Source organism: Saccostrea echinata, unplaced genomic scaffold (genome assembly GCF_033153115.1).
Source record: "Saccostrea echinata isolate AGI-Se365-2 ecotype Australia unplaced genomic scaffold, CSIRO_AGI_Sech_v1 ptg000014l, whole genome shotgun sequence".
Classification (NCBI taxonomy): Eukaryota; Metazoa; Mollusca; class Bivalvia; order Ostreida; family Ostreidae; genus Saccostrea; species Saccostrea echinata.
In genome coordinates this window covers 5,037,501-5,063,163 of record NW_026889763.1, presented here as the reverse complement: position 1 = coordinate 5,063,163, position 25,663 = coordinate 5,037,501, and the positions used below count along the sequence as shown (strand labels likewise).

The following is a 25,663-nucleotide window of genomic DNA, read 5'->3' as shown; positions in this document are numbered from 1 at the left end:
TTGACACCTAGAGCATTAATAAGAACATAAGATAGACGGAGTGATTAACTGATGTCTCCTAATTAAAATGGCACGTCTGAGATGAAAATTGAGTGAACTTCTTTCATACACAAAAATTAAAGAATTTCCGAAACGTCTCTTTATTTCAAACAGCACACATCGTCATCATGAAAATAACAAACCACACAGAAGTATTTTTACTCTATTTATTGATTATTTTAGAAATATAATAATTGAAAATTCTTCACAGATTCGACAACGCCATATACATGTACTTGTACATCTTACAGACGCATCAATATTTCATAATATATTGAATTAAAAATCCAGTTTGAAATTAATTTACATGGATTTTTCTATTTCAAAAAGTTTAATTTTTAAATAACAATAATCATAAAACCGAGAATAGAAAAAAAATGAGAAAATTAGAAACCAAACAGAGAAAAGAAAACTGAGATTAAGATACATAATGTTTCATTTAAAGAAAATATACTTTTGTATCAAATGTATTCAAATTGTTTGTCTTACAATGTACGGTATGTACAGGCTATTAAAAAAACTTCATAAATTGCGTGTAGTTCAGTGAATATAATTTACAAATTTAAACAATGATTTTAAAACTTAACCTCTTCCCCATTTATACATGTTACATTAAAGTTTTAGAATTCATAAAATTTAAAACTAACTTTAACAATCTACCTATTTTATTTTCAGTAAAATTTCCAGCTAAAGAATCAAGATTTAAACTCAATGGTCACTTATGAAGAATGGTGAGCAAGCGTTAACACCTCGTCTGAAGATTTTTACGATTTTGAGGATAAATAAAATTGAAATTGACGTCCATCTGGAAGGACAAAACGCCTACAACACTGATAAGCTCTTAAGATATCAAAGGATACTCTATTTAAGACTATAGTCAATATTTTACCCTGATATTGAATGAGGATTATATAGTATGTCACGATACCAGTAATATTTTTGAGGTATAATTATTTGTAGGTATCTTTGCTTCTTCTCTCAATCTTCACTGGATATTAACAATATATTCTTTTTCGTGTTTCCTGTCATGATCCCGATGGTTTTGAAGCCTGGAAAAATAATAAAAACGAAGAATGGTCATTCTCAAGTATAATACACAGCGTTCACTAATCGATACACACATAGCAGGACTTAGGAAAATCAGACTGATTCTAATTGAATAATTCATGCTGTTAAAAAAAAACATGTTAGATGTCAATATATTACTATACAGTATGGTGCATGGGTGTGTGTATATTATTCTGTTTGTGGTGTGTGTGGGTGTGGGTGTGTGTGTGTGTGGGGGGGGGGGGGGGGGGGGTAAGGGTTTGGTTGCTATGAATCTTTGCCTTAATATTTATCACGATTTTTGAATGTGGATTTAAACATTTTTTCTCAGTTTTGCACGAAAGGTATTCTTGTCTCTCTTTAAAAAGTGCATGACACACTCTCAATCTTTTACTCTATATCTTTACACTTTATTTTTCATATAATATCGAACACTACAAGCTACAACACAGCAATTAAGACACAAACAAACAAACAAACAAATAATAAAACAAACAGAACACATGAACAGCAAACAATTACTAAAATATTTCATTAGAAATGAGAGATTCAACTCGCAACGGTATCTGACTATTCAAATGTATCATATCACACATGTTGCCAATTTTTCGTCAACTTCTTCCGTTAATATGCCAAGATTCAAACAAACCGGCAAATCAACTAAAAAGTCAGTAACATTCTCCGTTGGACTAATAGAAAAGAGAACTGAATTAATATATATATATCCATTGCTGTCCATTTATTTGCAAACGAGTTTATTTTATTTTCATGGGGGGATACATATTTGTACACTAAATTTTTAATCCTTTATATGCACCATATTCCTTGCGTTATGATTAATGCATTGGGGGATTATTTTTAAAGGGGGGGGGGGCACCTGTCTTAAAATATCTCCAAAGTTTTATGTGCACCAGATTGTGTGTAATCCGTAATATATACAGATATAAAAAGTTATGAACTTTGATCCAGTATTTAATTCACATCCATCAAAATAAGCGATAATAAAATGTATACCTTTTTATCCTTTTAATTGTTTATTTGGGGTTTTGTTTATATGTATTTCTTCTATTTTTTGCTAATCAAAAAACAAAACAAAACAAAACTCTGCACTCTTCCCCCATGGAAATCCTTGATCCGCTCCACGGTTTTTAAACTGGTTGTTGAATTAAATATAAGAAACAGACAATGTAACAGATCAACATCTTTTCTACTAAATTGAAACTGTCAGTTAACAAAGGAGGAGTTAGTGTGACCAAAGTAATAAATTGGATCCTAATTCTCTCCCCAACATAAGTATCCCCAAGTGTCGGATTAGGCTAAATATGAAAAGTCCTGGCACACACTCTCCAATCAATTACAATATAATAATAACTATAAGAAAATTTGACACAAGTTACGATTACCAGTATAGTCATGAGTCAGATTTACAGAAATAATTGTCGATCACCAAAAAATGTCAAGTCTCCGAAAATACGACTTTCTTCCAGACGATGTCATTCTTTATATTTAATTGTTTGGCTTACAATAAACAGGAACAAATTACTATCATATCAATATATCCATCACTGTCATAATACCACAATCTCAAGCAGACTTCAGACATAACAAGGATGGCGTAACAAAAAAAAAATGTCCCGAGTTATTATGTCAAATACAAGTTCATCAATTTCCGGTTCCTTTGGAATTATGAAAGAAATCGGATTATACTTAGACTGAACACGTCAATACAAATTACATCTAATTTTGTTTGTCACAAAACATTACTCCAGAAATATGCTTTGTTATGTTTTATGGTTGAATCTAGGTTACGACTCTTTGATTAAAGACCAATTACAGTCTTCCAGCTTGCTCTTGGTGTAACTCAATGCAGCATAAAATGTCAGCTCTGTGATGCTATCAGCCTAGTGGTTAAACAGTCTCTCATTTTGCGGTTCTCATCCATCGGCAAGTTTTCTAATCGCACTGAAAACCTAGTATGCTTTGATGCAGAAGTAGTATTCTCAATATCCCGGAAAAAAAATTGCTAACTAACCGTCGGAATCTGCGATCACAAGAACAAATTCTTTAATTAGGATTTCGAGGGATTTTTATTAAACGAAAGTCGAATTATATACAGTAACCATTGCATTTTACCCAACCTCTGTATGATCATTTCGATATCTATATTTTTACAGACCGATACATTTTGATACTGTTTGTACTCTTTGTAACAAATGTGGTTTATCCTCTGCAACATACCCCCTTTTTTCCACTAAAATATGATTATTACTTTATAGGTAAAGCACGAAATATATAGTAATTATTGGAACTGGTTATTTTACTTTTGTTCTGTTTTTGTTATTGAAAAGAATCTATGTTCAGCGGGACATAAGACTTTATAACACGCTTAATCATGAGCCATTTTATTTTAAGATTTGGATATACCATATCAAAATGTTTAGCAAAATGACAATTCTCCCGATAGTTTGGACCTTTAGTAGGCGGAGACATTCTTTTTTACCCACGTCACATTAAACAGACAGACAGTGACTTGGGCTGTAAAGTGCTAGCATAGAAAAAGTATGGTACACTTCCCCGAGTTCAATCGGTGCATAGTTTCCAACGATCAAGAGGTTTCTGACCTCATTTCATCTTTTATCAGAAATACCCAAAAGTCCAACTTTGTTCATTCCACAGGTGCCTGAGGACAGGACCCCCCCCCCCCCCCCCCGATATATATTATACGATGTAGTGGGTAGAAATTTTTATAAAATGTTTGTTTTAGGTAATTTTTTTTTCGAATTGATGGTATGGATAATATCACAAATATGTTACTGAAAGATAATTTTTGAGAAAAAATGTCAAAAAAGCCCTGGGGTATATCTGGGGGGTGTTACTATCTTCAAGAACCTCTGGTTCATTCTACTATAAGGTTATCAGCATTGCCCCTCTGATTTATTACTCCAAAAATATTAAAATCTGGGAGGACATACTAGTTTGTTGTTCTATACATATTTTCAATTCATAACTTGTTTTATATTGAAAACTATTACTTCCATGCATAATGCAGCATGATAACCACTCCAAACTAGGCTACACATGCGCAAATCTCCAAATCTTCATAATCAACCGTATCAAAAACGCAAAAAATCTGAAATAAAAGTAATTATTATTTTCATTATATATACATATAAAGTGGAAAGGAAATTATACTGTTAATTTCTTTATAAATTTACATTTTGTAAACAAAAGTCACACAACATAAAGTTTCATATTTGTTTTTCAATCATTCGAAATAAAATAAAATCTACATTATTCATGTCATCATTTATTTACATATTAAATATGCAAAACCTATTGTAATATTCATCTATAAACAAAAAAAAATCAATAAACAAAATGAGGATATTTTTCACATGCTCGCGCATTACTTCACTACAGTACTATTTAAATCACACAGCTATGGAGTCTCACAACAACACACACACCACCATGCAGAAAAAATGTCATACTTGGCTGCACAAAGCAGGCTGTCGCACGGGGTCAGAATCATTGGAAGACGTATCCTGTGATGACGTCATTGAGTAGTTAGCTGAATCGCGTCTCGACACTCCCTTCGTGTTCGATATGAAATTCTGAGGTTTCGGGTAAATTCTGTGAGGTGACCCAGAATGCTGATTTGGCACTATATCGGGTTGCTTAGCACCTTTAAAATTTTCATATTCGTCTTCCGACAACACTGTTGTTATATCCGTTACATTAGACTGCGCAATCCCGCTCTCCGTTAGTGATAGCGACGTGTCCATTGACGTTTCATTACTCTGTGATAATCTTTTAGGCGAAGTGAGTTCTTCCGCTGTTACTATATTTGACGGTTTGTAAGGAGACATGTCACTAGATGGCCCTTTATTACCAATCGGACTAGCGCACCTACGACTTTCGGAAGATCTCATTGGCTGACTTAAAAGAGGTTCTGATAGATTACTTCTCACATCATCTGAACTAGTAGACAAGTCATTAATATTTGTCAAATAGTCCGCACTAGTTTTACTTTCAGAATTTAACGTGTTGTTTCTCATGGCAGCTAACATTATGTTATTATGGCGTCTTTTGGAGACTTGTTTCATTTCCGGATCCGAGCTTCGTCTCTGATACTGAGACCGAGGCCCGAGTCTGTGAACATCAGCTACCACATTAACTTTGTTATCGCCCTGAACTGGTGAACGACTCCGCTCAGGGTCTTTTTCACACAGACTTCCAAGGGAATGACGCACTGGGTCGTGGAATGTGACACATCGCGGTCCACTTCGTCTGTGTCGATTTCTCCGCACTATGACGTCATTAGGGAAGACATTTTCAATACTGTCTTCATGCACTGGAGACAATGCTGTTCCATAGCGATCATCCTCCGACGATAGTCCCATTTCACATTCATCAAATCCACTTTCACTTGGCGTTATATCAATACTCGGTACGGACCCGGGTCCTCGTCTTCTGTCTAGACTCATGTCTTTCAGTTCGACAGAGCCTATCGAGATTGAGTTCGTTTTTGAAAGTCGATCGCTTTTAATCACAAATATTGGCTGACCAACATTGGCGTAATCAAGAATTCGGAACATCCATTCCTGCTTGATAGTTAACAAAGTCCACAAGAAAATCCACGTAACTAAGTAACAGACACCCACCACTAGGCACGCCAAAAGGCACCCGTCTGACGTCAGACGGTAAACTGCTATAACGTCGTAATAAATAGGACCGCGGAAGACCGCCAGTAAAATAAAAATCACAACAGCACTCGAATGTGAAAAATATCCATTACAAGTTCCTTTTGAAATGACAGATTCATTTTTGTAATTATCTGGATTATGTTTTCTATCCACTTTTCTGAACTTTTCCATGAAATGATAAGCACTGTATTCAAACACAACATACGAAGAGAAAAACACAACGAAACCACTCACAATGTACAATCCCAGAATGCCATTTGAATTCAAAATAAGGTCAAGAGGGTGTTCGTATCGGTTTAATGATGAACTTAATTTGTACAAAATAGAAAATCCCGAATACATAAAAATTGAGTCAAAGGTCATGAAAAGAAGTTCAGTGGCGAAAATAAAGGAGAGAGTTTTATTTGTATACCAGAAAACTGCAGAATAGCGAATTGCGAACGCCACAAACGCGAACACAAAATTGAGGAAATTCGGAGTGATGTAAGCAATTACTGGAGAATAACCCGTGAAGTTGGTCAATCCCACAGCGCTAATATTTTTTGCTAGGAAATCACTGTTTAATGATCTGACGTCTGAATACAGGAAGTCAATATCTGTCCTCCATATTGTCTCTGAAAATAAGATTAACGATATATGTTAATAATGTTACAAAGAAGAGATTCTTAAAGATATGGAGTAGTTATTTAAGTATATTTACCTACAGATGTAAAGAGAGTGTATGTTGAGAGAATGAATTACTGAATATTTATGAGGTGACATCAGCTTTATCTTGGCCAATGAATTATAAATCACTTTGTAACAATTTCGATTATATGGCGGCCCCCATAATGAAATAGTGATCGCTGTGCATGGCAGAAATTATCGATAAAAATACTGCAGATCCTGAAGAACAGAGGCGAGTTAAATATTTTAAAATACTTGTAAAACTTAACATTAAAAGACAGGGTTTTTCCATACAGATCTTGTTCCATAAATTAAATACATGTAGGTCACTCATTTGAAAGGGGGAAATCGAATAAAAACTGATGCTTTAAAATTGGAACACTCTTAGTTAACGTTATATCTAAGTAAAGGATAGAACAAAAAATTTCATTGGTCAGAGGTTTCTGGTTAAAAGCGTCAGTTCATTATTTCATTGGTTGAATATGTTTCATTAATATTTACTAGAATGAACGAATCTTGTATGAGACGATGGGCAAAATACAGAATCTGGAACATATACATGTATAATGCAAATAGCCTTCAACTCAATATTTCATAAAGGTCAAGATTGACAATTTTACAATAAAGGAGCGAGATCTAGAATACTACGGTACTATTATACCAGACGGATGAACACTGATGAAACTCGATTTCTAAATCTCCCGGTCGTCATTCATTGAAAAGGTTGAATGGATATTGTGAAAGAACCAACTCTAAATTGATTTTGATGAATTCCGCGGAATGAATCTTATTAATTCCACCAATTTAAGCAATTTTTAACACTTTCTAGCTAGACCTGGTAAAAAGGTCGATTCTAAAAGTTGATGATTCAAAGATTCATGAAATAAACTATGGTGGTTATTCTGATTATGAAATTAGCTAGTTACTATGGGATTATTTTAGTACGAGTACCACAAAAATACAAAAATTCTAAACACAACCCCTTGGTATGCGAGACAGAAATTAATTCTATAAGGAATAAAATTGTTAAAAATGTTACTTAGTAACTTAAGAAGACTTTGCCTCTAAACAACATATCACCTGTTACATTAATTTGTTTAAAGAACACTTGGCCAAAATAAACCGAATTCCAACACGGTGATTTTCCTTCCAACGAAAGAAACCAGGAACACATGCACCACAAATAAATTAAGTATTTTCCTCGCCAAAGAAATGGCAAACACTAAATAGGAAGAAAGGTTGCAAATTTCATTTTTTAATTCTGATGGGCGTATGTTCTAAATACTAATTAGAGAGTAAATTGAACAATTTTTTTGGTAAAAATATGAATGTACGAAAGCTGCCAATGCGAACCAAAGACAACGGAAAGTATGATTACAGTAACGTTTAAGCCACTTGAAATTATGGGGGGAAATTACTCTGCTTGTCCATCAGCAAAGCTCGTGATCGGTTCCGATACGGTAGGTTACAAATTCATTAAGACCAGTGCTTCTGTATTGTATTTTGTCGATATCCACACAAACAACCAGAGCGTACTGCAATCTGGAGATTTGTTTTGACGACGAACATTTTCGTTAATAAGGAATGGGAGTCTGCCAAAAGATACATGAAGACAAAGGGTGAAGACCCAGATAAAACCTCTAGTCACGCCGAACAGTCAAACGACGGATCATCAAGATTTAAACGAACCGTGAAACAAAAGTGAGAAAAATCAAATAAAAACAATGGAACACATGGTCCTTCGGGGTGGGTGTTCCAAATTTGTGCCAAAGTTTCCCCTTTCTAACTTTGTTTATATGTTTGGAGAGGAGTATAGCAAAATTTCTTCGTGATTAAAGAGAGAATAAGAAATTACGAGCAAATGGACAACTCAGCATAATTTACTTTTTTGTAGTTTCAGTCGTGTCATCTTTGGCAAGTAATTTAGATGTTCTGAAAAGTTCTAAATAAATTTGAATTAAAAAAATAACTTGTTTAATTGAAGGTTAACACGAGTTTTAAACAAATATACCAAACAAGATAAACCATGTAGCTACTTATTCAGCAAAATAGAAATGGATAAAGCTTTATAGTGGTCGGGTTATTTATGTTGGCATTACATAACAGTGTTTTAAGATCAAAAGGATTCTTTACGGTGATCAGATAAACTTTGCGTATTCTAAACAGTTTTCTCTCGGTTTCACAGATCAACAGGTTTGTAAAAGCGAACATCCTTACAAACATGCACACATCATCGAAATAAAGTCATTGAAAACACCTGTCTGAAATAAGCCACTCGGAAAGAACAGGTGTCTCAAAGACTTTTTTCCCTTCAAAATAGCTTTATATTTCAAGACCACTTTAGTGCATGCGTGAACAAGGGGATTCGGCACTCAGTATCTAAGTGTACATTCATTTTGCGGCACAATTGATATATAACAATACTTATCCAGAAGCTGCCATAGGAAAGAAATATCCGCCTATCATGTTGTAAATTTTGAATTTACTAGGGGGAGGTAAATGCAAAATTTACAACATGATAACTAATTTTGCATTTACCTCCCCCTAGTAAATTCAAAATTTACAACATGATACGCCCGTCTTTGCCTCTAGATGTACTCTAAACTAAACTAACAAACAAGCCACATTAGTAATTCTATAATTTACATAAATATATATAAATATCTATATGTATCATATTGAGCATAAAATGCTGAGGTGAGCATGTGACCCTCGGGCCTCTTATGTTAATATTCAATACCAGTCTGAAATGAAGCCCGGGTACCAGTTGGCCTCATGTATAAAAATTTAAATGCCAAAACCTTATTGCACATCTACAGGACATCATCAATCATTTTCCAAAAGGTAATTTGACTACTGTGTAAAATGTAAGAGGAGTTCTGGCAACCAGATTTTTTGTACAACAAGCTAATTCAGAGAATTTGTGTCCCCCGCTTAGGGGAAAAAGAAGAGCATGTGCAGTTCGGGGGGTGGGGGGTCACACTGCCCCCCTGTATTTGTAGAATTATTAAATGTATACATGTATACTGAAGCAAATTTAAAAAAAGCCAATATGGATATAAAGATTTGATTGCTTATTCTTTAATATGTGTACATCGTGTACATAGAAGATTCTTTTTTACTATATACAGAATATTTATCACACTGTAATAATGATTTTATGAGTTTGTACACGCCAGACATCATAACTTTTTCATTTCACATGTTGAATAGTATCATTTAGTAAATCCAAAAAAAGGAAGAAAAAAAAGAAAGAAAACATTTAAAAAAAAAGAGAGAATCGTCCGGAGATTGAACCCGGGCCTCTCGCTTGCTAAGCGAGCATCAGACCACTAGACCACAGAGGCACTTGAATATACTCCACATTAAATGCAAACATTAAGTCACATATAATGTTTATTTTCACGTTCGATATTGTCAAAATTTTAATCAATACATGGTGTCTAATTTAGCCTTTACTAAACAGTTCTAATATATGTAATTAGAATATAAAGTCCGCCGACAACCTGTATTATACGTAATAACACTCCACATGCCCCTGTGCTAAAAATAGTGCCAAGCGACTTTTAATACAATAAATAAATAAAATAAAAAACGGGGTGCATAGTTAGAATAATCTAACTGTGTCTCGGGATGACCCTCACCACAGTTAGATTGCCCCCCATATACCCGTAATGTAGCAGAAAATTGCAGAATCGCTCCGAAACGATTTTGGAGAAAATTAATAAAGTTGCATTGAAAATAACAGTCAAATTAATCATAACAAACCTTTTTGAGACTGTAAATACCTTTCATCTAAAAAATTTAATCCATATTATGGAAGAATTCAACACTTTTTCACCAACGTTTTTTACTCGTTTCAAATTTGACAATACACGAAACGCATTCTATCGTTAAACCGGGTCCGTAGGACATTTATCATTTTCTGTCTAGGGGTGGGACACTTCGAGAGGTGCGAGAGAGGCTATAGGGAGTTATGGTATAAAATTTCATTTCAAAAGCTCAAAAGCTTCTTGAGATATGGCCCGGAAACAAAAGTGTTACACACAGACGGAATTTATGAATTTATGACCTTGAACTTTGACCTTTTGACCTCAAAATCTATAGAGGTCTTCCTTAGGCCACAGGGAGTTGTCATGTAAAATTTCATTACAAAAGCTCAAAGAATTCGCGAGATACCGCGCGGAAACCAAAGTGTTAAAACAGAAAGAATTTATGAAGTTATGACCTTGACGTTCGACCTTTTGACCTCAAAATCAAAACAGTTCTTCTTTAGGCGATAGGGAGTTGCTATGCAAAATTTCATTGCGAAAGCTCAAAGGGTTCTTGAGATATCGCGCGGAAACGAAAGTGTTACAGGCAGACAGAAATACGGACGGACAGACGGACGGACGGACAGACAGACCCAAATTAATATCCCCCACTTTCAGTGAAAGCGGGGGACAAAACGTTTGTTTTCAAAGCCTAATTGACCACCTAGGATGAAAATGAAAACCCAAAAACCTTATTATACATGTACAGGACACCACCAACCATATTACAAAAGATTTTATATATATACTGCTTAAACTGTACGAAGAGTGTAAGAAGTTAGTGTTATAGACGGAAGGACCGGGATAAAACACTACATCAAAACTTTCTTAGAAAACTGCGTGTATAACGGTTCCATCATATATGCAAATATACAGATATATATTTAAACAATTAAATGATATCTAACTTTAATTATGTAAGTTGAAGAAACGTTTAAGTGAAAAAATCTTTATACCTTTAAACTTACTTCTAACGATTTTGAAATTAAATTATTATGTCATCACCGAATAGACTAAATTAGTGTGTCATAAAGATTACATCAGATATACACGTATAATGAAGTTAAAGTTTCTATTCTTGAATTCTTTGAACGAGATCTGGGTTGTTTCTCGAAGATCAGTTGTGAATGCCCCATTTATCATGATTATTTGTATAACTTTACTTGAGATAGGTATTACGTGAACTACGACTAATTGGAACCACTAAATTTGTTAAATTTTGATTTACGCACCACAATATCTTAAAGCGATGAAAAAATTCACATAAGAAATTGAAAAGCACTTGAGCAACATCAAATCGTCGGAACATTTTATATCCCTTGCAGATTTTAATGTCTGTAAAATTTAAATACTTTGAACTATCTTGCTTGAACTTGAGAATTGTATATCAAACTTCGGGAAAAACTCTAAATTCAATAACCAAAATATATGAGCGACCCGTTGAGTTCTTTCAGATAACAAAGAGCAACAGGAAGGGCTTTGTAGGCACATAACGTATATTTGAATCTTTTTAAGATTTTCGAGACTTCGCAGCCTTTTACAATCATGAAATACATGGAAAGCTCATCATATCGTTATCCGCTGAGAGTGGTTAAAGTTCACTTTCAAATTCACTCGAAATATATGACGTTATATAATTAATTTCTTAAAGCTTGGCAACCCCTTCAAACCATATCTTAAGTTAATTTTCGAAACATTTATGTACATTCATTTTTCAAAATATTTTTTTAATCAAGAAATAAATTAATGATAAGATTGTCTGCTTTAATCTTTCTGAAGCATATATTGTTAAATGAAGTTGCATAAGGATGGATTCATTTGTTAATTATGACATATGGGAAGAACTTCTTGCTCTCATGGCCAGTTATTTTATTTCTAGATAATTCTCAAAATCTCCCTTACTCTTAAATCGAATCACAAGAAAAACAAAACAAAGCAAAACAAAATCACTGAAAATTATTACAGATGATACTTAAAAAGCAATGCAAAAGATAAATTTCAAATGCTAAATTGGTCATTTTTAGATTCTTTATTCTCTTTTGAGTCGTGGACAGACATTGCTTATTATGTCTGTCCACTTTTCTATGCGAAAGAGAATATTCAATTTGACTATAGTCATATATCAATACATGCACGCCTGCAGCCAAACATAGCTGTACATAAAAAAAACACCAATACATGTATATCTTATTGTTTGCTGTGCCAAAAAGTACAAAGATGTAATTCTAAGATGTAATTTGGTTCAGATCACTGTGAATAGCGCTTCGCTGCTAGGTAGTAGGTAGTAACTGGTAGATAACATACGGATGTTATTTGCTTTGATAAAATATCATATTAAAAAAAATTATCAAATAAGATGATTTATTATCCCTTTACGAATATCAAATTACTGTATATACTTTTATAGGCATACGTACCGTTCTTTATTTCTAAAACTAAGCATGTACCGTTCTTTATTTCTGAAACTATAATATTTTTGTACATCGTAGATAGATTTATAGCTTGATTTCTTGCAAGAACAGTTACATCGATGTACATATAATTTATTACCATATTATTAAAAAATAAACGTTGACTGCAGGAGCTGGAATTCTAGGAATGATAAATTATGACATAATTACGTAATACGGCAGCTGCGACGGTAACTAACATTTGTCACGTGTCATAGTAAAGTAAACATGATATGAGCACGTGTCTTTTGTACGTCACATCTAAGAGATGAAAGAACATTATGAAAGTCATTGCAGAAGAAAAAAAAACACTCTGAGAGTTAAGGACAAGGTTCTCCTTTTTTAAAGCCACATATCATAAAGCATCATAAACTATGTACAATTTCTGTACCTAAATTTTGAGTTAGATTTTCTTACATTTATTTTAGATATCATACACACGTGGATAACTCCGTGTTGTTCTAAATCATTTTTAGTCAAAAACACTCTTATACTGTCTTCTCGATTTAAGACTTGGGAATATAAAAAAGATTGGAAATGTTTTCATTTGAAAAATAATAGAAAGAAAAGAAAGGAGTAAATTTAAATAGATACTGAGAGGGGTGGTGATGGGATGTATGGACTGTGCAGACACATAAGAAATTGTAGTTTACCTTTCATGATGAATGTCCACATGTATATCACTATATGAATTGGGATTGTAAATACTACTATAATATGACAGGTATGGTTATACCAGGCTTTACATTTCTTTTAAAAAAAAGTCTGTCAGCAAAGACCCCAAAGCGATCTTAAAGGATTTCCTAGGAGAGTACTTTCAAGCTGGTCTTTTTTAAACTCAAAATGACAAACTACAGAAAAAAAATTATACGCAGAAGAAAGGAAGAAGTCGATGATCGATATTTAATTGTCAAAAGAACAATTAACAAACATCACACTGCTCAAAACATATGTCATTCTTGCGGTGAGATGCATCTTTTAAGCCCTCAAGCGTTGAAAGTAAAGCAGAAGTATCAAATTTACAATAGAATATTACAGAGCCACATGGAATTCTGGAGAGCGATAGGCATCTCTGTATGCAATCCACTGCAATATTTATTGCAAGGAATGCTGTGGAAAGGCGCCTTGCTACGAAATCCCCTTTCTGCGCCCGATTCTTCATAAATGTGTTGTTTGCAAGGATGAACGAGTCCTTTTCAAACAACGAAGATATCGTTTGACAAGTTTTCAAAACACCCTTTAGTAATCGATATCTACCACTATATGTTTGTATTTACCCAACAAATATAAGCAGAGCATCACATAACAAAGCAAACGGATGATGTTTAAAAGCTTTCATTTCTTGTTTTGGTACATTTGGTGTGTTCCAATATTTCATTCTCTTTGCTGATAAATATATAAAGCATTTATCTATTTCCAAAGTCGTGTGTGATCTATCTTTTATTTTGCAGCGAAACGAATATACTTTTATAGAATAACCGATTTGTTGAAAATAAACGACCTATTCCTTTACAGGTAACCTCCTTATTAGAATACACTGTAACTGATTTGTTGAAAATAACCGACCTATTCCTTTACAGGTAATCTATTTATTAGAATAACCGATTTGTTGAAAATAACCGACCTATTCCTTTACAGGTAACGTCAACCTCCATTCGAGGAATAACTGACCACGACAGACCCCCCCCCCCCTCCCCCTCTGTTTATGTATATTTGAGAATTATCTTCGTCAACTATCCTCACACTACTTATATTTCCGAGGAAAATCATATGTTACAAGTATACTCAACAAGAAATGGATATCTGCCAACCGATACACTCTTGTTAAATACAAGATGCATGATTGCGCTTCTTTATAATTCATACATTAGTGATTTTTCCTTGTTTTAACATTCTTGCCATGCCGTTTTAATGTGATCTGGCGAGACCCATTGGTGTGTCAGTCTGAGCATCTCATTGAAGAAAAAGCATATTCTTAAAATTTTCTGAACAGCCAACAGTTTGCTAACATTACAACACTGGCATGGCACTTTTAAAAAATGTAGTTTAGACTGATGCGTTAAGACATGTCAAAAATACCTTCAATGATCTGTTTTACTTATCTATAAATACCTGCAAGAACGCAAGATTTGTGACTAAACAATTAATATGTCTTAGCAGTTCATCAGGCCACGTTTAGGAATCTGGCTGATTAACAAATAGTTGATCGTTGTAGACTTGAATGGCACGAAAGGAGCATGTTATCAATTTCCTTCAAGATATACATAACCTATCTCCCATTTCGCAAGATTTTAGCGGATAAATAAACACCTTACGTAAGACCATTATCTGTGTTTTGAAGTGCATTAAAGTTTTCACTGTTTTGCAATGATTTCAGGCAATTTCACTTACATCTTTACCTATCATCTTGTAAATTTTGAATATACACATGCTATTTACCGAGATAAATACGAAATTTACAAATTATAGTAAATTTTTATATCGTAAATTTTGTTTTTTTTTTCACCAAGTAAATAAAAAAAATTACATATGATATACGGGAAATATTGCTGCTGATTTTTTCATCGGCTAATAATTTTTCGAAGCATTTGATGCTTTGGTATGCTGAGAAGTTTCATAAGATGTACATTTAAGTGGACTTGCTGTAGTCTTGATAGCAAATTTTATTTTCTGTATTAATATGCGCCCCCCCTTTTTTTTTTTATCAAGTTGATATTACACTTTTTAAAATAACTGATGACAAAGAACGAAGACACATATGTTTTGAAAGTCTAGCAACTAGCAAGGAGGCTATGGTACCATGCAATTACTTTTTAAAATAAACAAAAAACAAAACAAAAGAACAAATTAAAAAAAAAACAAACTCTAGCTTAGAATTTATATTTAGTTATTTACATTGTATCTCGTTCAGTCGCAAATGACAGGTGACTGGAAGTCACAACTTTTATCGATGTTCAGGACTTTAATTGGAACTGTATGAACATATAGAGAGTTGAAAGACAGTATTGCAAGAGAAACATCGAAACCAAACCTTATCAAGAGGAGTCAACTAAGGAAAAGAATCGCTGTATTTCAGTTTTCAAAACAATTTGCATGGATACTAAAATGATGCAATAAAATTATTTCTACTCAGTCTTCCAGCTTCAAGTTCCACGACGTTCCATAGCGGTGATTTAGTTATTTATCGCAGCAAAATAAATGCCAGAACAGTTTAAGGTCACCGAAGTGTATCAAGAATAGGCCATAGATCAGCCAAATTATCTGGAAATGGAGGTTCTAGAGAAATAAACGGGAGAAAAGGCATGCTGATAAATTCCAAAAGTCAATTTTAAGTCAAGAAAAGAAGTTACAGTGTCTTACATTATGTATTCTAAACAAGAACAACATTTTATTTACAGTTAAGTTGAAAAAAATCCTTCTATTCCGACGTATTATTATACATGAATAAACATTTATTTCACAAACTTATTCCTGATTCCTGAAGTAATAAGATTTTCTGAGATTAAAACGAAAATAAAGCTACAAAGAGATGAATGAACTCATAAAACCCCAATCTTATGAGGGTCTGCTACCTTTTAATAACTTCACGAAATTAAAAACTGTTGATGCAAATCAGAAATTGTAAAATTAGCAGCATGGGAAGGGGAAAAAACATGTGTCATGTAATCTTAAAAGATACAGAAAATGATAAAAATCCCACTATGTAGACCTTGGCTTGTTCTACTGGGCCAAGTTTTGTAAGCATGTTCGTGATCTTTCGGGTCAGGCTCCCATAAACGTTTACATTACCCCTGGGTTTGCTTTCAGAAGAAAAAGCAGTTTGTGTTTTCTCACCAAGACAGGTGATGGGCCGCGAAAATACACCTTGTTCTATTGTATACATATCTATATCTTTTGTGATTACAGAAATAAGAGAACGATCCGACACTCTGGAATTCTCAGAGCTAACCTCGGAAAAAACAGAGAAAGATCACATGTTCTTAATGCTGATTACAACTGCTCTATTCAAAACTATTTTCGTTATCTGAGTTTTATTTATGAGGCAGAAAATATTTGCTGACAGGGATATATTCATCGTGAAATATTATATTTACTCTGTTATGGCCGTGTTTCTACCAAAGTTTACATTATCCTGTGCATTTAAAAAAGCAAATATAGAACAGAAATCTACTTTTCATTCAGAAGTGAATACACTGTAAATATAGTGTATCTGATAATTAAAAAAACATACACAGAAAGAAAAAGGTGAACGAGACAGGTAAATATCATAGGCGTAATTAAATTATTGATTAATTCTCCGCAACCGAATCTTTGAAGAAAAGGGAATAAGGTTAAGAAAACCAAACACAAACGAATCAAAGAATTTATTTTTTTTTCTGTGTGTTTTAGGTTTGATCTGAATTTGAACATCAATAGATAAAGCTAAGATGCTCTACCCATGGTATTCATTTCGGTTGATTCAATACAAATAAGAAATACTCCCAATTAAGAAACCTTTATAGTATATACAATACGAAAGAAACGAAAAGAAAATTATATAAAAAAGAACCCAATGTCAGAATTCAAAATGAAACGTTTGGATTTTAAAATTAAATTTTAGACAGGTTTAACAAGTTAATGACGCACACATAGCATACCTTTAATTCAAAGTTTAACTAGGTAAACTAAAAATGTCATATTTTAAAAGGATTTTCCCGATGTATTAGATAAAGTAAAAATTGTTTAATTGCTCCTAATAACTCTTGATAAGAGTTTATGTCGCTAACTTCAAAGCAGCTTTAAAATGTTAAAAGTCTATTGAAGATTTTTCTGTAATTATTTTATCGAATGAAATCTTTTTAAATAAGTAACTTGTAAGAGACTTTCATTATGTTTTTGTAACATATGCATAATGCGGTAGATGGTCTTAGATTTTAAATTGTGCTCTCTGGTCATACCTTGGTGAAAAAGCTTAAAACTTGCAGAATGTGAGTATAGTTTTTAAAAATCTCAAATGCATTTGGGACGCTAAAACTGGGAGAAGGAGGTACCTTAAGGACATACGCAACGTATCTTACCTACGGATAATTTTTCAAGATATTCTTAATTTAATTTTAGTGCCATCAGATGTTCATAGACAGAAACTCAGCATGCATTACCAGGGGTTTTAAAAAGATGTCAATTGATGAAAATTCTTGCATAATTCAAAGAAAAATATACAAAAATTACTAAACATATATTCTTCATGTTTTGTTTATCCAAAATTGCTTTAGAAGAAGTGTACAACAGCATATATAGACATTAAAATGTAGCACACAGTTCCTTTAAGTATTGGAACTCTTCAACTCCAGGGAAAAAGACAATAAAGTTCAAACTACATTGCGTATGTCCTTAATTTATAGTGGAATAAAAATACGTACATGATTGACATAATTATCTATTGCTATACTTAGTTCTCAAAATAGGAAAAAAGGAAATTCGCAGCATGAAAATTATGATGCAAACACAAAATATCAAATCTTAAATTGTTTGGAATATACGTCTTCAAGGAGATGCCATCAAAGAAAACCACTTGTTTATTTTCTGAGGAGGGAGTCTGGTCAGCTTGACCACTAAGTGGTCACTGACTGAAGACAAGCAGGTGCGAGAAAATCTTGACCTCCTATCTTGTTAAGTACGCCCTAGTTCTAAGACCAGTCTGATAGATATCATAGGGTATTGATCCCTGGTCGTGACTACTGGAGGAAAAAAAACTTTTAAAAATGGACTCGTGTGGAGATTTCATGCCAGCATCTCAACAAGCGTGATTCTTATATTGACATTATTTAACACAGCAAGTAAAATAGAGTGATTTGCATTCAGGATGAAATCAAAATGAATTTTATGATGATACTTCAGACACAAGGATTCTACTATCCGAGGGATCCCGAATCCCTATCGTCATCATCCCGAATCCCTATCGACAGGATCCTGAATCCCTAGCAAAATGATCCTGAATCCCTAACAACATGATCCTGAATCCCTATCAACACGATCCTGAATCCCTACCCATGGGATCCTGACCCTATCCATGGTGATCTGAACTAAGGAAATACATGGGATAAAACATTTCGTCACTGAACAGAAAGTCATCTTGATCATCCGTGATTATTTAATATTTTATCAAGTTCTTTGATACTTTCAATGTATAGGTGCCTATTTAACATGTTTAAACGATAAAAATCACAACAGAATTGCACGATCTAGTTTATAGTCAAATTTTGTTTACGTTGTTTATTATCAAACTATCTGACGTCGCTTTTAAGAGGTTGACTGCTTTATACAGATACTCTCTTAGTTGATTTAAGAGAGAGAGAGAGAATGTTGAGAAATAGACAATATACATACCTGTTGATTGAATATAGAGCTGGATTTCCTTTGCTGATATCAAAACGTCAGGGAACAGAAGACAAAATGCTGATAAAACGTGTAGGGTGGGGGAGAAGGGTGGGGCATATTTCCAAAGACGACGCCCAATATCGGACCCTATATGTTCCAAAATACCCACCGAAGCAGGGCAGATGGCATGATCCCGCCCGAGTTTAAACCCATCATTTCCAAAGTTACCTGCCCTAAACACGGAGGATAAAATGAAAAATGGAAGAACAATGAAGGAGACAATAGTGAGTCCCAGTTTTACCCCGACCCCTGACGGAGTGTCACGATTCCACTGGTTTCTGAGAGATTCCTGGTAATCGGAAATGTTTCTGTAGGAAATAAAACATTGAACTCCCACAGCTATTACACAGTATACGATAGACCACAAGGAATTGAAGCTGCTACTCTTGGGTTTTAACACCACCATGTTGACAACTTATTTCCACGCTAGTCAAAGACGCAGTTTGAGTTGACTTCTAAAGTGCCATTGCTCCGCCATTCTCTTTGCTGCAGTTTCGGTATCGCGTATTCAGATGGTTTGCGTTATACTGCACGTGGGGATATGCAGTTAACTTCCTCCGCTTTATAAATCAAATTTGTCTAGCTCGCACTCGCCCCGTCAGCTTTCACGATATTCCTTCCCTTTGTAGCGCTAAACTTCTACGGACAAGGCCTTCTGTTTGACAGTTAGTCTTTTACCATTCTTTGTTCTTCGAGCTGATTATCCACAAAGTGTCTAATGTTAACCGACAGGAAATTGAGTTATTTTTCGCTGAACCATGGCGTACCTTTAGACGCCGTTGGAATGGCTTCCTGTTAAATAAAAGCAGTTACTTTACTATATATACGCTTGTTTCGCCAACCCAAAAGCATATCAGAAGGATTTAAGATTAGAGAAATTTTGACATCAATGATGTATTGAAAAATTGACAAACTGGATACAACCAAACTACATGCCAGCTTTAGAATTCTCTGTATGAAATATTTACCACCGGAGAAAACTTTTCAGAAAGTTAATGTATCCAAACACATCGATCATTTCCGTTTAATACAGTCTTTAATGAAGTAGATACTCATATCAAAAAGGGGTGTTTAATGGAAAATACTGTTATATAACGGAAGAAAAGCCAAAAGTGTTTCATGTCTTTATCAATACATTTTCAATCCCTAAATTGGTATGGTCAATACAATTAAAATCTCATGTATTATTCATATGGAGGGAACCTCACAGTAAAACTGGAATCAATTTTTGTCAATATATGGTACATGGATATTAAATATTTGTGTAAAATTTAATATGCTGTTTAAGAATTTAGATTAAAGTAGTTAAAATTTTCTGCTTCCCTGAGCTGGAAACAAATTGATACACAGAACCATGATCAAAAGGAGAAGGGATGTTCATCACATTATACACTTTATTTTTCTCGAAATTTTACATATAATGATCTTCCTTATGGGTCAGAAACAGTGGAAAATTTACCCAGAAAACGAAACAAAACAAAAGGAAACAAAAAGGTGAAACGTCAGTACTTACAAAATCCTTGTTTTGTATAGGAAAATTCGGGTAACATGTCTTCGGAAGCCATTTAAGTAATTTCCAATGGGTTTGATATCGCTTCTCAGTCCAAAATGCAGTCACTCCATACAAAGAATGCAGTTAACTCTTTTTGTCAATCCTTTTATTGAGAATGTTGCGCGGCGGTTCCAAATTTCATTTCAGAAATCCTCCCTGATTAAGATCACCGAATTGGCGTTTTTATTCCGTTCTTATTGACATTTGACGACAAAAAGCATTAACACATCGTGTGTGTGAGGGGAAGTGTTCACGGATGAAGAAACAAATTTCTCTCCAGTTTGAATGTGGAAAAAGTTCAATAGAGGCTCAAAAGGGATGAATGACGAAAATTTTAATTGTAAACAGTTGCATTCAGACATGCCGATCACCCGGTGTTTTCTCAATAGAAATGTGGAATGTACAACGCTCGACGTTCAAGAACACTTGATCATTAAAAAATGGAGAGCTTTTTAAAACGATTAAGCGTGTTTAATTTTCGAGAATTGTCACTTGTATGCTCTGCTTGGCCTCTGTATTTTACGTGTCAAAGTCAAGGTTTATGATGTTATCGGTAAACCCTAAAATATTGATAGGTAAAAGAATTTAAGAATTAAATCGGGGAGATTTTTTTGAGTTAAGGAACACGCAGGTGTAAAAAATATATATATATTGACACCCGTATAACGTGTTGCACCTTACTCAGCAGAAAAATCCTATTAAAATTAATAAAGAGTTGGCTTTAGTGGACATTGATCTTTCTATATCTTTACATGAAATACTTACTTTTTCCCCTTTTCTCAATAAGTAAAATATGAATGTAATTCATATCTCAAAGGTGAAAAGTAGTTATCTTGATTTATATTATTTTCTGATATATATTAATTTTCGATTAAGAATAACAAATTGCAAATGTCTTATTTTGAAATTCATAATCACTTTCTATGGATTTCAAAATAAACAATTTTTTCTTTAATAATACTTTAAATTCCAGGGCAGTAATTTAAATTTAAACTCATTTCTAAACCAAAAAAAAAAAAAAAAAACAAAAAAACAAAAAAAAAAAAAACAAAAAAAAAAAAAAAAAAACCAAAACAAAAAAACAAAAACAAAAACAAAAACAACAACAACAAAAAAAACATTTCGCAATTATTAAGGGGCGGAGATGCGATGAGATCTGGACGAACATTGCTAGTGACTGCATGAAAACCAGTTTGTACTATCGGAACCATGTGGTGTTTTGTAGAAAGAAAACGATAAATATATGTTCAACTTTACTCCAAGTTCATTGATAATGAGTAGATATGGGAAAAAGCTTCTTAAAGCAACAATGATTGTAACCGTAGTCATAATTATCTTTGACTGATCTCCAGCAGATCCTTTCAGTCTACATGTACATGTATGTAAGAGGATCTAAAATAGCATCTGTCCACAAGTAAAGAAGCATAACTCTAACTCTATTTTCACTTTGTACGAGGGCTGTTCGGAAATTATTGAGACATTGTGGATATTCTTCTTTCTAATGAACGTTTTTCGGTAAAAATTTGCATATATGTTTGACAGACACTTAGAATTAATAAAAGCAAGAAATATATTACAAATATTTTATTTCTTCTTTTTAATGGTATATTAATGTGTCACTGGTAGGGGTACCCGGCGCAGTCACGAAATCATGCAGTTAATGAAAATATGTAACACCAACGTTAAAACTCCCGGTGGACCCATAGTAAGAGCGAAAATAATTCAAATTATGTATATAATTTTTCAATTTAATTTTGTCTTCATTTTGTGCAAATTTGTTAGAATTTCGATTAGAAATACGGAGACCATTAAAAAATTTCAGCACGGTATAGAAATCTGACAACGACGACAAACTGGATTTTGACGTCAAGGCGGCGCAGCAAGCTACCTAAAATTTTGTGTCGAGCTATGGAGAACACTTGTCCAGACTAAACGACCTGCTAAAACAATAACAATGCCATAAAACATGTCTAAAGGTTTGTTTTTTCATTGGTATATATTTTTTTCTTACAAATAATTCAACCAGAGTAAAAACAAAAGCTCCGTACGACCAGCAATTATTACGGACTAAATAACGTTGACCCGCGTTGCATAAATCGGTACTGCGTGAGGCTAAGTCAACCTGTATATGACACTTCATTTATATTTTACACTGGGATATCAACAGCACACGTTTTATTTTATGTTTATAAAGAATCGTTTAAGAAAGAGACAGTTTGATTTTTGGAATGTTATATGTGATAAAATAGAAGGAAAGGATAAACGCTTCCCGGTCGTTTCACATGAGAAAACATCTCCGGCTGACGTGACGTTAAAATGACGTAGCGATGCTGCTCCAGGTCAATAGACATATGCATGTTTATAACTTCACCAAACCTTATTTAATTATCCTATAAATTAGAAATTTTGCACATTTGTTTCATTTGTTCTTTATAAAATGTTGACGAATTTTCATGAATTTTTCTCTGTCCTCTGTGGAGTAAAAGTAAATGTCTCAATAATTTCCGAACAGCCCTCGTATATAGATGGCCGAAGCTCACATTATCCTTTGCTTTAGCAATATATCCCCTGGTGGGATTGAGCCATAATTGTTTTTACAAGAATGTCGCAAAGCTGACCCCGATATATTTAAATGGTTGATTAATAAATACCGGAGTACTGAGTACGATTTCCGCATGGTAGAATTCTACTCCAGAGTAGGATTTCCCCTAGGGGAAAAATCCTACTGTATGGGAGTGGGGGGGGGGGGATCCTACTCTAGAGCAAACTCTCCACGGGATGGGGGGTGGTGGTGTGGAATCCTACTCTAGAGTCCCCCCCCCCTTTTTTTCAACCAGAGTAGGATCCCCTTATAATTTCATATAAGTTGTAGTAATAAATTTAACATATTTTTTATAGTACGTGGATACATGATGTATAATTTTTAGGAGAATTTTTCGCATTCTAGAATCTATAGGGGAACTGCCCCCCCTCCCCTTCCAATTTGATCAGGCACTGATCAGGCAAAATAAAATATTACAGCAATCAACTTAATTGATTTACGTTTGAATGAGCTGTAAGATGTGCATTATATATATATATATATAATTTAAATGTATATATGAGCCAGTGTATGAGAAAAGGGGTCTTATGACATAAAAATCACAAAATCAGATTTTTGCTGATTCTTGTAGAATAAAACGCAAGGAATCAGAATATATAAGTTTTAATAGTATATCTTAATGATAAGTGCTTCATTTTATGGTTACAAAAGAGTGCAAAAATGGCTAAAACGTCATAATCCTGTATTTTGACGTCAAAAACGTCATATATCAACCCCGGTGAAGTTACGGTTTTAATGAACAGAGTACTATTTAAAATTGTTTTTCTTTTGCATTAATTCTATTTTTTAAAAAATGTTTAACAATCAATATTTGTTGTTTGTGAAATAAACAAAATATGGCATTTGTCACATTTTTAATGGAAAATAAATAGCCTACGTAAGCTATTCTTCAGTCTGGGCTGGAGGGCATAATTCATCTTGACATCTTGGACGTACATACGGTCTGACCTTCTTATAAAGATACTGAGCTCTTTCTCTAGACATTCCGAGGGGTGCAAGTTCCCTAGGAAAATTTCCCGGAATCTGCTGAAGTCCATCTGGTTTTGATATTTTGATTTTTTTCTCGGCCGAATCACTATTTTCTTTTACAAATACAAATCCTGGAAAGTCCACATGAAATCGGAAAGAGTGGTATTTTGAAATACCAGGTAATGAGTTGAAAAAACGGCCCAAAAACTCTTTCCAACCGTAGTATTTCCATGTAGACTCTCTTCCGTTGTCGTAGAGAATACCTTTGTTTGTTGTTGAAGAATGATCAAAAACTCTCTGAAGTTCACTCATACTATCACAGTCTGTGCGACGGAACAGCTTTTTTGCCCTTGCAAAACCTGCGTCAATCAGACATCGTGTATGACCAACTACCTGCATCAGGTAAGTAATTTGATGATGCAAACCAGTAATCACTCGCCATGCAAAGTACGCAATCAAAAACTTGTTCTTGTTTTGACCTGAAAATACAGGAACAATAATTTACTAGAGAATGTTGTATTTATCTTTAAATGGCATTTTATCTTGATGTAAGTGAAACGTACAAATACTTTTTTTTATTCATGCACTCAAACATGATTCAAACCCAAATGAAAATTAACAAATACTGTCCGTATACTGCTTAAAATTCTCGCCATTTAGTTTTAAATATACAAGCCCCTAGGTTGCCTTCATACAGAGTCAATATGTCATAAATTATAATATCCCCCCCACCCCCACCCCCGGAAATTAACATTAGAGATTTAATATTCTAAAGGCGGAATATTTATTAAAAAAAAATTATAAATGGTACTGCAACAAAATAATATATTAGATTCTTTGTGTTTAAAAAACTTACAACGCATCAATGAGATGAGGTGCTGTTGTAAAACTGCTTTCTTTTGCTTAGTAATATTTCTACATTTAATATTGTACACTGGATTAAAAGATTATTACACATAATCGTGATACGGTTTACGGTTATAAACAGAGAGAGAGAGTGTGTGTGTGTACCTGCACAATTATCAGCATGTATCAAGCACTCTTTTTCTCCATAACCATAGTTGCCAAGGCCATGATGCACCAAGGAAATAACAGTATCTGGACCATGCGAATGCGTTCTATCCAGTCCAAGTGTTTCATTTTCCCCGATCAAGTAGTTATATTGCATAGGTTTGTCGTCAACTCGAAAACCAAATATGTGTACTTTCTTTAAAGTAAGAAAATATAGGGCTCCCATCTGACGTGCATGATGAGGCAAAGCAACACTTTGGCTAAAATCAAACGTATAGTGAACTTTAGTCATATCAGAGGATAACGGTTGGTTATGGTGTTCCTGGCGATCGATATCTTGCAATTCTTCCAGCGAATCTTTAACCAGTTTTTTGTAGAGATATCTTTCCTTC

The 25,663-nt window shown here is 33.9% G+C and overlaps 2 protein-coding genes across 2 annotated transcripts in view; both read right to left on the bottom strand.

The window, feature by feature from the left end:
- Window positions 1-192: 192 nt before the first annotated feature.
- On the bottom strand, window positions 193-19,884 carry LOC133186661 (protein tincar-like). Its single transcript, XM_061321901.1, has 3 exons — window positions 19,087-19,884; window positions 4,578-6,406; window positions 193-1,088 (listed from the first exon to the last, which is right to left on the bottom strand). The coding sequence occupies exons 1-3, from the start codon at window positions 19,541-19,543 to the stop codon at window positions 1,065-1,067; spliced, it is 2,310 nt and encodes a 769-aa protein (XP_061177885.1). The 5' UTR covers window positions 19,544-19,884; the 3' UTR covers window positions 193-1,064.
- Window positions 19,885-24,173: 4,289 nt separating this feature from the next.
- The window catches only part of LOC133187022 (uncharacterized), a 2,513-nt gene continuing 1,023 nt past the window's right edge, over window positions 24,174-25,663 (bottom strand). Inside the window, exons 2-3 of the mRNA XM_061322396.1 lie at window positions 25,272-25,663; window positions 24,174-24,739 (exon numbers count right to left, since the gene is read on the bottom strand). The exon at window positions 25,272-25,663 is cut by the window's right edge and continues 909 nt beyond it. Coding sequence (XP_061178380.1) covers window positions 24,174-24,739; window positions 25,272-25,663 — 958 coding nt within the window. The remainder of the gene's footprint in view (window positions 24,740-25,271) is intronic.